Raw genomic sequence first — 13,120 nt, 5'->3', positions numbered from 1 at the left:
AGAGAGAGAGAGAGAGAGAGAGAGAGAGAGAGAGAGAGAGAGAGAGAAAAAAAAAAATTCGGCTACAGTGAGTAATATTATAGTATGAGCAGGGGAGCATGCGTGGAGCGGGAATGACGAGCAGTCCTAGAGGGAAGTAAAAAGGAAAGCGTGGAAGACTTGAGATCCAAGCGCCGTCATTCCTCCCTCGGTAGGCTGCTGCGCGGACTAAACAATTAAAAGGGGCCCCTGGGAGGCTTCCCTGCAGGTCGGGGTTGCTACGGCGTCATAGTATTGTTAATGAATCTCCAGAGAGAGAGAGAGGAGAGGGCAAACCGGAGCAGTGGGGGTGTGAGCTTTACCGAGCGGCATGATATGGTTTCACTCTGAAGAAAGAAGGTCGGAGAGAAACAGCGAGAGAGAGAGTTGGAGATCATCAGAGAGGACACGAAGAGAAGAAATGCTCGCCTTTGTGATTACAAACCTCCCGTGGTCGTGTTCAGGAATGCCTTTAAAGCTGTCGGACCAAGATGTGACTTCCACCTGCTGTCAAGGATGACACTTTTTTGGATGATTTTTCTCTCTCAATATTGACTTGGGGCTTGTTCCACCTCCACCAGGCAGCATGTGATTGAGATGACGTGAATGACACCCTCTCCAATTGTTGTTGTCTCGTGTGTGTGTGTGTGTGTGTGTGTGGGTGGCAAACGCATAGAAACTGTTGCTTGGAGCTGTCCACACCGTTGCTCGTTGCTTCATTCCCCACTGGACTCTATTCTCATTTGTGGCTGCACAGCTCATCCTGACGGATCATGACAAATGGAAACCTTCTTTGATAACTCCAGAAAAAGCAGCTCCAACACAACAAACTGAGGTTGGAAGTTCTCCCGTCTTTTACCATGGATTCGTACCGCGCTTACTGGAACTCGGGCGGGCGGAGCAGGACGTGGGTTGAAGGGGAGGACCAGGATGTGTACGAGGTGGAATCTCGCGTACCCCTTCCCCGACCTTTCCCGCTATGCGGCACCTTGAACGAGAAGAACGCCGTGGTGGTACACACGAAGATCTTGCATGTTAATCACCAGACGAACGGTCACCTCCTTAAAGTCATCTCCAGGATCTCCCTGCCCACTCCTCCGTACACAGTAAGGTCACACAGTTGTAGTTCAGGTCTGCACATGTGATGAAAGTTCAATGTTATTCCACGGAGGAAGCTCTCTCTGTGCTGCTTTTTGGAACAGTAGGTGAAAGATTATTACCTTTATCGGTCATGTTACCGCTTCCTGGTTCTCATGTTATATGATGAGACCTTTGCTCAGGTAGATATGATCCATGGAAAGTAGCCATGGGATGAATGTGAGCGTGCTGACGGGTTATTGCATGATGATTTCATAGCTGTACGACACAGAGGAGCTGCCTTCTGTCACCTGACCTAACGGTCATTAGACAAATGTGATATCATTATCTCAGCGCGTTTGTGTTCCATCTGCACATAACCTCATTCTGTTATTGACTTTTGTTCAGGTTTCACTTTTGTCTAAGGCCTGTGCACTTATGTTAGTCTGTCTGCACATGATGCATAAAGACCATGGCCTGTGTCGTCAAATAATTTATAATAAAGTAGTTGTATATTCTTAAACGTGACAACAAAATGCTTTTCTAATTAAGTTTAAAAAAGATGATCAAGAGATCATATATTTAAGCAGACAAAATGTGTTTTTCAAATGAAGAGGTTGAATCAATATCTTGATTAAAAAGGATATTTTCCAGGTTTGGTGCATATCTTGTTATAGTAAATGTATGTTATGTGTAAAATAATCAAATGTGCATTAAGTGCTATGAACTGTGGTCCATTGTTATGCATTACAGTACATGAGACTGAACTTTTTATATGTAGAAAACAAGAATTTCTTTTGTTTGATTTTAATTTCAACTGGCTCTGTATCATTAATTTCTATTATAAACGATTCCTTTCCGATGTTTGTTCTTCTAAGCGTATTAAAAGCAGTCCTAACTCTTCTTCTTGTGCGTCGCCATCTCTTTCCTCGTCCCCTCTCAGCTCGAACATGCCCGGCTGACCCAGACCGAGCTGATGCGGGAGTCCTTCCGCCACAACCAGGAGATGAGCGAGCTGCTGCAGAAGCAGGAGGAGCTGCAGGAGAGGTTGTCGGAGGAGGCCCGGGCCCGTGAGCAGCTGGCTCTGGAACTTCACCGCGCTGAGGGTGAGTTCCTCTGGATAACAAAGCTTTTATTACATAAAAAACGTTTACGGAATCAGGATCGGCACCAAATATATAAAAGAGTTGTACCTTAGTGGGGGACAGCTCTGCGCAGACTCAGATCAAACTGTTTGCAGCTTCTTAAAGCCGTCTTCTTCAATGCAGCCTCCTTATAGAAGGAATACAGTACTCGCTGCTTCTCTATGGACTCTTCATTGATGACGTGACACTGTGTGCCTGTATGTCTGAATGATTACAGAACACAGAGAGCATAAGGAGGAACTGAAGTGAAAAGGCATCTGTGCATCCGTTTGAGGGAGGGAGGTGTTACAGGGAGTGATGGGATCAGCTGTTTGAAAGGGAGAGTAAAGGAGTGTGAGACCATCTGTGGCGAGAAGATCGACAAATGGAGATTTCTGTTCGTCAGCCTCTCTGATTTGAGTTTGGACGTCTGATTGCGTGTGTGACAAATACATAATGAGGGCTGATGTTTGGAGGTGTAAAGTACAATCTTGAAGCTCGGTTGAACTCTATTCACCAGGAAGTCGGTAGCCAATTTTTGTCAACAGTTTAAGCTCTGTGACAAATCTTATTGGGGGAACTTGATGTCCCATCCATGTCAGAGACAGCTGGTCCACGAGGGTCAACCAGTCGGCTGTGTCTCTCTCACACTATTTGGCAAATGTAGACTCCAAACGTCATTTCTGTGTTTCTGGCTTTGTGTACACACTGAACAATGGTGAGTTTATAGCGTTTACTAATCTCTAGTAGGATCCTGTTATGTTGTTTGTTTTCTGTAATCATGTGGAGGTGCTAAAGAATAGCAAATATTTGATGTCATAAAAAGTTTAGCAAAGAGGGCGACCATGTGGCAAGCTGTCTGAACAGCATTGTATAGAATACGACGGCAACTAACGATTACTATTCTCATATTTTGTCAAAGAAAAGCAGAAAATTCTCTTATCTTTGACGATGAAACCAGATATTTCATATTTTCTGCTTGAAAGATGACTGAAACAATCTGTCAATTATCAAAGTAATTGACAATTAATTTTCAGTTGATCTGCTAATCAATTAATCGACTGACCATTGCAGCTCTAGTGGAGAATAAATGCAGCTCCACAGACAATCAGCCTGTCATTTCATGTAATGGAGTTCCAGAGCAGCTGTGTTTTTCTGGTCAAGTGGCATCTGTCTTCACTGACTTTTAGGGAGTGCTAAAAATCTGCTAAACCTGTGTCTCCCTGCTCTACTTTGAAATTCTTCTATTGTATGGATGAACCACGCAGGTAAAAGCTCAGGGCGTGTCCTTTTCAAACTGGTTTTGAATAAGGCATGGGCTCAACATGCAAAACGGAGCCTCTTCACTGATTAACGGAACATATTATATAACAGCAAAAAGTATGAAAAGTCTTCTTTTGTTAAGTTTTAACAAGGGGAAAGGGCTTAGTTTGACAATATAAAGATGTGGAATCATAATGTTGCAGAGTAAATGTGATTGAAAGATTGCCAGGAGAGCTCTCTGTGGTTGTTGACCAATGTTTTGTTTTAGTCTGTAATCATGTGCATCTGATAGCTGTGTATATAGAGGGATCCATCCTTAGTCAAAGTTTACACACAGCGCTGTGTAAAGTTTAAAACGACAATCTAGTCCTGCCATTTACCTTCTGCCTCTCTCTTAGCTTTAGGTAACACACAGCGCTCACTGAGCCGGTATGAGCTACAAACAACAAGCGAGGCGGAACATTTTACCTTTTAGAACTAACCCGAACCCTATTCTACACAAAAGTTACAGTAAATGAATAACTGGTTTCCATTAGTCTGTTACCCACCATAACCCGTAACTATTCACTGAATACCATCCTGCTGCTTAATGCTTGCTGACCTGTGACAGAGCAGTACAGTAATGATTGCATTTCATTGTGTTTACATGTCAAGCAAAATGGGTCAGACATGCTCACGTGTGTTCCTCTGTGCATTTGTAGGCACGTCTGCGTGCCTCGATGTTTACATATGTGTGTTTTCCTTCGCCGTGTTGTCGGTAACCTTGGATTTTGTTTCCTGGTGTTGAGTGCTCGTTCTTTTGGATGACTGCACTGTGTCTAAACTCAAGACTCAAAGTTAATTCCTCTTAATTCATCTGTTAAGTGATGGTAAGAAAGTGACATTCTAGAGTTCTGTTTCGGGGCCCCTTTTCATAACCGTCTTCCTCCTGCTTCGTCCACATTCAGGTGTGATTGATGGCTACACGGGCGAGCGAGCCGGGTTGGAGGAGCAGTTGCGTCAGAAGGAAGAGCTCCAGCTGAACCTCGAGCAAGAGCTGCAGGTGAGGCATTCCAGCTGCAGAGAGGAGGAGAAATAATTATAACTTATGACTTGACAACACTTTAAGGTCAATTTTTTATTATTTTGCCTCTGGTGCAGAACAGTAGACACTCAAGTGCAAGCACAGTTACTTGAGGTTCAATTAGTTGAAATATCTGGCAGAAGAAACTCGATGTGTATAAATTCAGACGACAGCGCTGAAAGGATGAGTCTGTTGATTTTCTATATTTTTCTTATTGTCAAGAAATCCTGTTAAAAGGCTAAAACCAAAAATGAGGAAACAATAGAATATCACCAGCCGTATCGTTAGAAAACCCATTACATTTATAAAAGCTGGAGCTCAAATCAAGCAATCTGATTGGTTCATAGCTGTGATATAATAACCACATAGTAAGACTAAATTTGCACTTTCAGTATCACTCCACTTCTGAGGAAAAAAACCTGCTAAACATTCATATTGCCACACTTACGATGGCCGAACAACACCCAAGACCTGTCGTGAGCTATTGCCTAATCAACATATTTAATAGAGTTTTGAGCCAGTCTGTAACTGTCATGTCATGCAGGTGACGGGTAGCCGACTGCACGAGTTGGAGCAGGAGAGGCTTCAGATGCAGGACGAGCGGGAGCTGCTGTCCCGGCAGCAAGACGCCATGAGGGAGGACGCCGGGCCCCGCGAGCTTTGTACGTATCCCAGACCTCTCACAGGAAGTCATCATGCTTAGGAAATGCATTTATTTATTATAACATAGTCTGAACATTAAATGTTGGTTTGCATTGTAGAAATCATAGTGTATCAAAAATAAGCTTAAATAAGGAAACAAGAATACAAAATCTCACCTTCTATAAAGGTTTTGTGTTCTCTGTTATCATGGCTCAAGTTTCAAGTGACTGTTTGTTTGGTATGGTTAAATAAAACGTTAATTGTTCTTTGAATTACACGGCACAGCTTGATTTGGTGTAAAAAAAATATTGACCCAGAGTCAGTGTCAGAGTCATGTCACACAACAGCTGTTTAAGCTCCTCTTTTACAGTCCAGGTTTTAAAGGTACACGAGCCTCACATTGATTTATTTTGCAGTTCTTGTGTTGCTGTGGCCTAATGGAACTGATGACAAACATATATGAGACATAACTTGGCTGCATTGTAAGGGTAAAATAGTCAAAATGTTTATCTACATTTCTTACACACTTGCTTCCTGTATTTGTGCCACAGTTCATACATATGCAGGTATGTGCTCCATACACATGAGACTTGGTAACTGTATCTGCTAATTTGCATTATAACTCCTGTATTATGAAAAAGGTATCCCATGAGTACATTCTCTGATACAATGGTGAGTATTTGTCCAAGGGTTTAAACCAAAAGGGCGATTTGGGAAACTTTCCTTTCACAGCATCCTTTCTACAGCATTAACCTCCTGCTGTGAAAACCACACAGAAGCACTGCCTCCTCTATCCTCACCCTTTGCTCTTCTTTCTCTGAGTTTTCCTCTTCATGACAACAAAAAACAAGAGCATGTTACATTCCTGTGCTTTCTTATCCTCCTGTAGGCCTAGTTGAAGCTGCAATGGTTGCAGCACCTGAAGCAGGTGTGTCCACTTTGAGCATGGCTCAGTCATATCTACTGTGTGTTCTCTATAATCGTCGACTGTATCCGAGTGGCAGTGTACCTCTTTAACCCTAATCCAGCAACTCACCAACACAGCTTGGAGCTCGCTTGCTATGGGCTCACAAACTCACTCACAGTTCAATCACTAACGTTTTGCTTCAGCTTTTCATTTTGATTTGAGTTTTGTCCCGGTTCGTCATTTTTAATGTCTTTGGCGTCGATGTTAGCACTCATTTTAGCATGATGAAATGAAAGTCATCTTCAGACACTTATACGTAGTCATTATTCCCTAACCGTCAATCATCTGCACTCTGAATTGAGGGTTTTTTATTTTCAATTATGTATTTTTTAGACCTGCCGATGCTGTGCTTGCAGCATTTCTTTGAGTGAGATGATTGGCCGTTCAGGAAGTCCCTCTCCTGCCTGTAAATGCTTATTGGGCATGGATATCACAATGTGTGGGCTGTCCACGTGTTTGTTCTGCCATCTGCACTCTCTCATCTTGTTACCTTTGCACTAATCCTGCGGGGGTTCAATCCTGGGTAAACCGCTGTGGGTTGTTCACTGGTGGCAGCGGAAGGCCAAAGAGGCATCATGGCGGGGAATCATGTTCGGTAACGGGGCGTTACGTTGGGAAGTTGACTGAGGTGTTGGAAGAGTCTGAAGGTAGCCTGACGAAGCTGTAAAAGGGACCACGGCATATCAAATTACAACATTTCAGAGAAAGAAGTTTTAACTTTATAACAACATGACGATAAAACTATTAAATCAAGCTCATGGCTCACACTTCAGACTCTTCAGTAGCTCCATCTCAGCATCCTGTTTGTCTCTGAAATCAAACCTCAATGAATCATTGACTAAAGTCAGCCACCTTCAGTTGTCGGGCGGCGATGCCTAACTTGTCCTCCTTCCTCCGCTGTATTCATGTAGACCTCCTGGAGGAGACGGAGAAGCTGATGAAAGAGAAGGTGGAGGTTCAGCGTCAGGCGGAGAAGGAGAACGCCGACCTCCTGAAGCAGGTGAAGCTGCTGGAGGCGGAGCTGGAGGAGCAGGTCAACAAGGTGATCGAGCTGGAGCACGCTGAGAGCTCCGAGAGCGGAGACCTCCGACAGCAGGTCCAAGCTCTGGAGAAACAGCTGGACAAGAACCGGAGGTTCCTCGATGTGAGTGACACTGACTTTGACTCAATATTCAAAATGATAATGGTAATAATAAGATAAAATAAAGAACGCACAAATCAAATGTTTGTTCCTCCTTTAAGATGCACGATAATCTAATTTGAAAATAACAAATGAATCATCGGACACATAAAGAGCGTGTTTGTGTGCTGAGCATATTAGTATTTAGTACATGGTGTGTTTCACATAAAGATCTTTTCAAAGTCAGACTAATTTGAATGTTGGTTAATAAAGCATTGCTGTTATTAAGTTAGGGCAGGGATAACTACTTACTACAACTTAGAATCACGGCTAAACTGATAATTTCATGATTTTTTTTTTTTGGGGTGGACCCGACCTCATGTTTGGCTCACGGTATAATGAGTTTGTTCCCATCATCATAATTGGGCCACTCGGCGAGGAGTTGGCTCGTAATTGTCTAGATGTGGTCTGAATGCAGAATCCCTCTATTGTCCTTTTGATGCTGGTCGCACACACAAGTATGAAATCAGCACATTCGTAAACATAATTAGATTATTTTAACAATTCTTCCTTATAATCATATTTTCTGGAGCGTGCAGTAATAATGTTATTTGTGTTTCTATTTTGACAACTAATTTCAGACATAAGTAGAAGACATGGACTAGATGACAAACTGTAAATGGAGGGAGGGAAATTCAGCACATAGATGAGATAAATTGAGCAGTTTGTTGGAGAGGAAACCAGTTTCTCAACAGTTTGAGCCTGTATTGAAGATGCGACTCAACATTTCCATATTCCTGTCTTCCTTCCGGTGTCCAGGAACAAGCTGTGGACCGAGAACACGAGAGAGATTTCTTCCAGCAGGAGATCCAGAAACTGGAACAGCAGCTGAAGTATCCTCAGAAGCTTCAGGCTGACTCTGAGCAGAGAAACAAAGAGGTAACCGGAGCGAGCTCTGTTCTCCGCCAGAGGACCAGGCTTTAATAGAGATGCTTATTTTCTGAACATCGCACTGTCGGTGTGGCTATGAACTGAGGGTCACACAGCAGAACAATATGAGCTGGTAGAATTACCTGCGCTGCTTTTAAAAATGACACCAAAAAGTGGGAGTGTTTCGCAGGCGGAAGAGTGAGTGGGATTAATGTTTGTCCTCGTGTGTAATAGTGGGTTTTATTAACACGATCGTGAAATACACAATACAGTGAGAGTGATAGGATTAGCTAAAGTTAATCACTGCACTGGTGCAGCTGTTACTCACAAAATGTCAGGCATAAAGACATGTGTTGGTAAGACACATTTTGACTTGATGACAATTATATATCATGTAATGTAACCCCTGATGTCACATTTCAGAAGTGAATACTCGTGTCAGGACACCAACTGCACACAGTTTTCAGGCTAAATTTAAGTGATTTATATGTTGATATTAACAATGGATCAAGTGAAGACGTGTAATGTGAAACCTACAGAGATGTATCTCACTCTGCAGTTCCCCTCGGCTCTGTGGAGTGTTTTTAGTTATTGAGCTCATTGTTTTGGTTTTACAGCCCACAACTTGGCTGTTTTGTCTCTCCGCTCTCATTAACCTCATTTCCAGCTGCTGTTTTCAGCTTAAGAGCTTTCACAGATGCTGTCACTAGTCTTTCTGGTAATCTTTGATTCCCACAGCTATCGGAAGTCAGATCGGTCCATTTGGTCCTGTTTTAAACTGGCCTAAATTCTGATGGTCATATTTTCCGTTTTTGACCATAATAGAAGTCTTAACCTGCCTTTTTTTAAGTACTCGCCAAATTGCAATATGGCATTTCTTTCTGTGCATCAGTCTCGTTCACCCCAGCAGTAACCGCTGTCAGTTTTAAACTTAATGTTGTTTATTTGCTTTGTCTGTGCCATTATTACTCTTTGGCTTCTCCAGGATTTCATCATTGGCTGTCATTTTTCATCCACTCACAATCCAGCCTCCGGTTCCCTCCGGGCAAAGAGAAATATACTTTTGATCGACACTGTTGTCATTGTATTGCAGCACAATACAATGTCCTCAAACCAATCGACCGAGTCCTTGCGATTTGCCAGTAAAGCATCACGCCCTCTTCTAATGTTTATTATAAACATGATGTCCTCACGGTAAACCGTTAGATTCAACTCATTTGTCCTTTTGATAATGTGAAAGGAAAATAAGCCGCAGCGGGTTCTGGGCCCTCGGAGCATTTCACTCGCTCAATGGGAAACATAATTTGACAAGATAAGTCAGTTATTCCATTAGGGGACGATGATTTTAATGCTCAGTGGTATCGTCATGTTCCCTGCTCTTTCCTTAATGTCTTTGTAACTGAAGTATCCTCATTTTGCCGCTGCTGCTTCTTAGCCTTCCAGCAGTCCAACCAGTTTGTTTCCTCCCAAATTCGATCGTGACTTGAATTATATACTTTGTGATTGCAGCTTTAATTAAAGCTCCACTGTAGTTGCGGTAGCTGTTAGTTCTGTTCCTTGGCTTTACAGCATATCATTTATAAATCAGTCCCACTTCTGCTTTAAACTCGCCCCAAAGATGACCTCTCTATAATTTCCAGAGACTCCTGCCACATTTCTATCACTAAGTGCTTTTTCTTCCCCCTCTTGCCCTCGAACTGTCCATCCTCTGATCCTTTATGCCTTCTCTCTCCCGTGGCTTTATTACAGGTGGATGGAGTAACCTTTAAGGTATTGCTTCTAGCTACACATAGAATCTCCCCCAGAGAGCATTTAGTGCATTTTAGTAATCCCGCCCGACCCTGTAGCAATTAATGGCCTGCCCATCTCGCTCTCATCCTTTTCCTCCTCCTCTCTCCAGTTTGATCCCCGTCTGCTGTGTTTGTCTTTATTTGAAAGCGACTTCAAAACTTTGTCCTTCCTCACTCTGCTCCTTCCTCTGGTTTCTCCCTTTTCAATGTCCAGTGTAGAACTCAACAGCAGAACAGTAAACAAAGTGGTGGCGGGGTGGGAGGGCGAACTTGAACACGAGTTTAGTGTGGAACAAATGTCTAAGTATCCTCCCTAGAGAGGATTGCCTTTCGATTCAGTTGTACCCCACTTTTTGCATACTTGACATGACCGTAGTAAAAATTTCAAAGTACATTCTTACATCAATATGAATTTGTAAGTTAGCACACTGCAGTTGGTAAAACTAACCATTTAACGTTGTTTATTTGCCACATTAGCAATGTTTTGGAGGTAAATGACGAACAAGCATGTCTCCAGCTAAGTTTCTCTTGGGTGTCGAGCAAGAAATTGCATATAGATAACGCATAACCCTCTTGAGTTGACCTAAATCCATCAACAAATGAAGTAAAGCTCAAAGCAATATAAATAGACCATTCAGAGCTGAAGTACTCCCATGAAGAGTCCATCCTACTCCCTCGTCACATTAATATTTAACGGAGGACTGCTAGTGAGCAGGTGCATTTCATCTGCCTTCCTACAGTGTCTTTGTTTGAAACGCCGTCATCCTTAAAGATGCATTTCTGAAACAGCAGGGTACATAAAGGTCAGCCAGTTGTTTATGAAACATTATTTTCTTGTTTAATTAAGCAGGGGTACCATCTAGATATAGATTTATACCCCAGTTCTGAGAGAACCCTAAACGAACCTTCCTCCTGTGGACCCTTCTTCCTCCCCTTCATCATTGATCTGCTGATGTTTTCCCGTCTCACAGATGGATCAGTTACCTGCCAGCGGTCCTCCTGGCTAATGTACTGCTCTGTGGTTTGTGTCACCCCGAATGAAATCTCTCTGTCCCTGCACCGCTTTTCACTCTCGGCCCCCCTCCTTTTTCAGGTGGATCAGCTGACCTCCCAGCTAGCTGTACATGTAGCGAGTGGTGTCTGAGAGCGATTCTCATTAAACACCCCCCCCCCCCCCTCTCTCTCTCTCTCTCTCTCTCTCTCTCACTACCAGGTGGACCAGCTGACCTCCCAGCTGAAGGAGAAGGCGGATTGGTGCAGTGAGCTGCTGCTCAGCTCAGAGCAGCTGCGTCGTGATTTGGGAGAGCGCAACGAAGAGATTGACAAGCTGGAGAGCCGCATCCGCGAGCTGGAGCAGGCCCTGCTGGCCAGCACTGACTCCCTGGAGAAGGTTAGGATGGAGAGGGGGAGGGGGGGAAACGGAGAAATGGGAGATGAAGGATGTGCAGGAGATTGAGTCAGGGACGACGAGAGAGAGAGAGAGAGAGAGAGAAAAGGCAGTCTGAACAATAGCTGTAGAGAATGGCTGTGTGTGTGTGTGAGAGAGAGAGAGAGAGAGGATGTAGATAAGGTGGGGAGGAGGGTTGGGACGCACAGAGAGGGAGAACAATGTGTGGGTGGGTCTACTTCACCCGCGCTGCAGTTTGTTGTTGGTGATGAGTTATGGCTGGCAACTGTCAAGATTGCCCCCCAGTGTTCATGAAGAGCTGTTGTGAGTGAGAACAAAAAGAGCAGTGAAGGAAATGCTCATATATCTGCTGTGCCGCCGCTCAGCTGGCAAACGGCACAGAGCTCCAGTTGCACGATAAAGGATGCGATACGGACAAAACGCATTCGTAGCTTAACAGTCTTGAAAATCTGCTCGTCACAACAGTTTGTTCCTTCGTGCCCTTCTGCGACTGTCGTACATAACTGCTGTGCTAAATAGTTTTTTTTCCTCGTGTGTGTTGTTGTGCTTGTTGCAGGTTGAAGAAAAGAAGCAGCATGCATCCATCACAGAGGAAAAACACGCCACGCTGGAGGCTCAGTTACAGACGGAGAGAGAAGCTCTGGAGCGGAAAGAGAAGGAGGTAATGTGCTGATCAGGCACAGATTCCTTTGAATGGATAATATCTCAGACGAAAATCTGGGAGTGAAATGTTTATAGTGTTTTGTAACTAGATGTAATGTGTATATATAAATGTGACATTAGTACTGTTGTATCCTTTTGATATCTGCATTTCTGTTTATTTACAGGAATAGCAGATAATCTGTAGCAAACAAGTAAATCAGAGAAAACTATTTGTAGTTGTCTAGTGTCTCCTCTGAGGTGTTTGTCATGTTTACCTGTCGCCTCAGATCCGTAATCTGGAAGAGCAGCTGGAGCAATTCAGAGAGGAGCTGGAGAACAAGAGCGAGGAGGTGCAGCAGCTTCACATGCAGCTGGAGATCCAGAGGAAGGAGATCAGCAGCCAGCAGCAATATCTAGAAACGAGGGATAGCATGCTCCAGGTAAAGAGACATTCCGCTGCAATAACTTTTTACGGTGTCTTTACGTTAAAAATTGTGAATTCCAGAGGTGGTTGAGTCGGGTTGTGTGTTTGTGTACTGCAGCCACGCTGGCTTCTTAAAAACTGTGGATATGATTATCAGACAGACGCTGGACACATAATTGTGTTAAAATAAATGTAGACTTGTATTCTCAGTTATGTAATGATTAGTCTGTTGCTTTTTAGTACAGAACAAGTAGTAGACAATACAGATAAACCACTGGTTGCTCGTGACTTTAAGACTGTTGACCGACGTTGCCTGATAAGTTTGTACTTTACCTGCACAATACAACAAAAGGTTTGGTTCGTAGTTACACAACTAAAAACTGCTCCCATCAGTTGTAAACAGGACCATTTTCATTTAACTCATATACCACAGTTTTCCAGACATTTGCTCAATGTTGCTAATTTTCACTGCCAGCATATTTCTTCCTTGACTCAATCAGTGTACTTTCAGTCGTCCACCACGAGGCTGACTCTGAGTGGACTTTGGCATGACGTGTTTATTAATAGCCATCACATTATAATCTCTGACTTTTGAAGGTGATGGAGGAGAAGGACAGGGAAATAGCACTTCTTAATGAACAGATCACTAAGC

At 43.4% G+C, this 13,120-nt stretch overlaps 1 protein-coding gene across 7 annotated transcripts in view; it reads left to right on the top strand.

Annotated features, from left to right (window-relative positions):
* akap9 (A kinase (PRKA) anchor protein 9) overlaps window positions 1-13,120 on the top strand; it is a 56,210-nt gene that overhangs the window by 32,727 nt on the left and 10,363 nt on the right. For 6 of the 7 annotated variants that reach the window (XM_031866346.1, XM_031866345.1, XM_031866343.1 and 3 more), the window contains 9 exons: window positions 2,039-2,201; window positions 4,430-4,524; window positions 5,090-5,207; window positions 6,077-6,115; window positions 7,066-7,298; window positions 8,094-8,213; window positions 11,208-11,384; window positions 11,959-12,063; window positions 12,332-12,484. In XM_031866346.1, coding sequence (XP_031722206.1) covers window positions 2,039-2,201; window positions 4,430-4,524; window positions 5,090-5,207; window positions 6,077-6,115; window positions 7,066-7,298; window positions 8,094-8,213; window positions 11,208-11,384; window positions 11,959-12,063; window positions 12,332-12,484 — 1,203 coding nt within the window. The remainder of the gene's footprint in view (window positions 1-2,038; window positions 2,202-4,429; window positions 4,525-5,089; window positions 5,208-6,076; window positions 6,116-7,065; window positions 7,299-8,093; window positions 8,214-11,207; window positions 11,385-11,958; window positions 12,064-12,331; window positions 12,485-13,120) is intronic. The other variant, XM_031866344.1, reaches the window with a different exon arrangement.

Source organism: Anarrhichthys ocellatus, unplaced genomic scaffold, assembly GCF_004355925.1.
Source record: "Anarrhichthys ocellatus isolate YVR2014 unplaced genomic scaffold, GSC_Weel_1.0 scaffold35, whole genome shotgun sequence".
In the NCBI taxonomy this organism is placed as follows: Eukaryota; Metazoa; Chordata; class Actinopteri; order Perciformes; family Anarhichadidae; genus Anarrhichthys; species Anarrhichthys ocellatus.
This window is presented reverse-complemented; position numbering and strand designations above follow the sequence as displayed.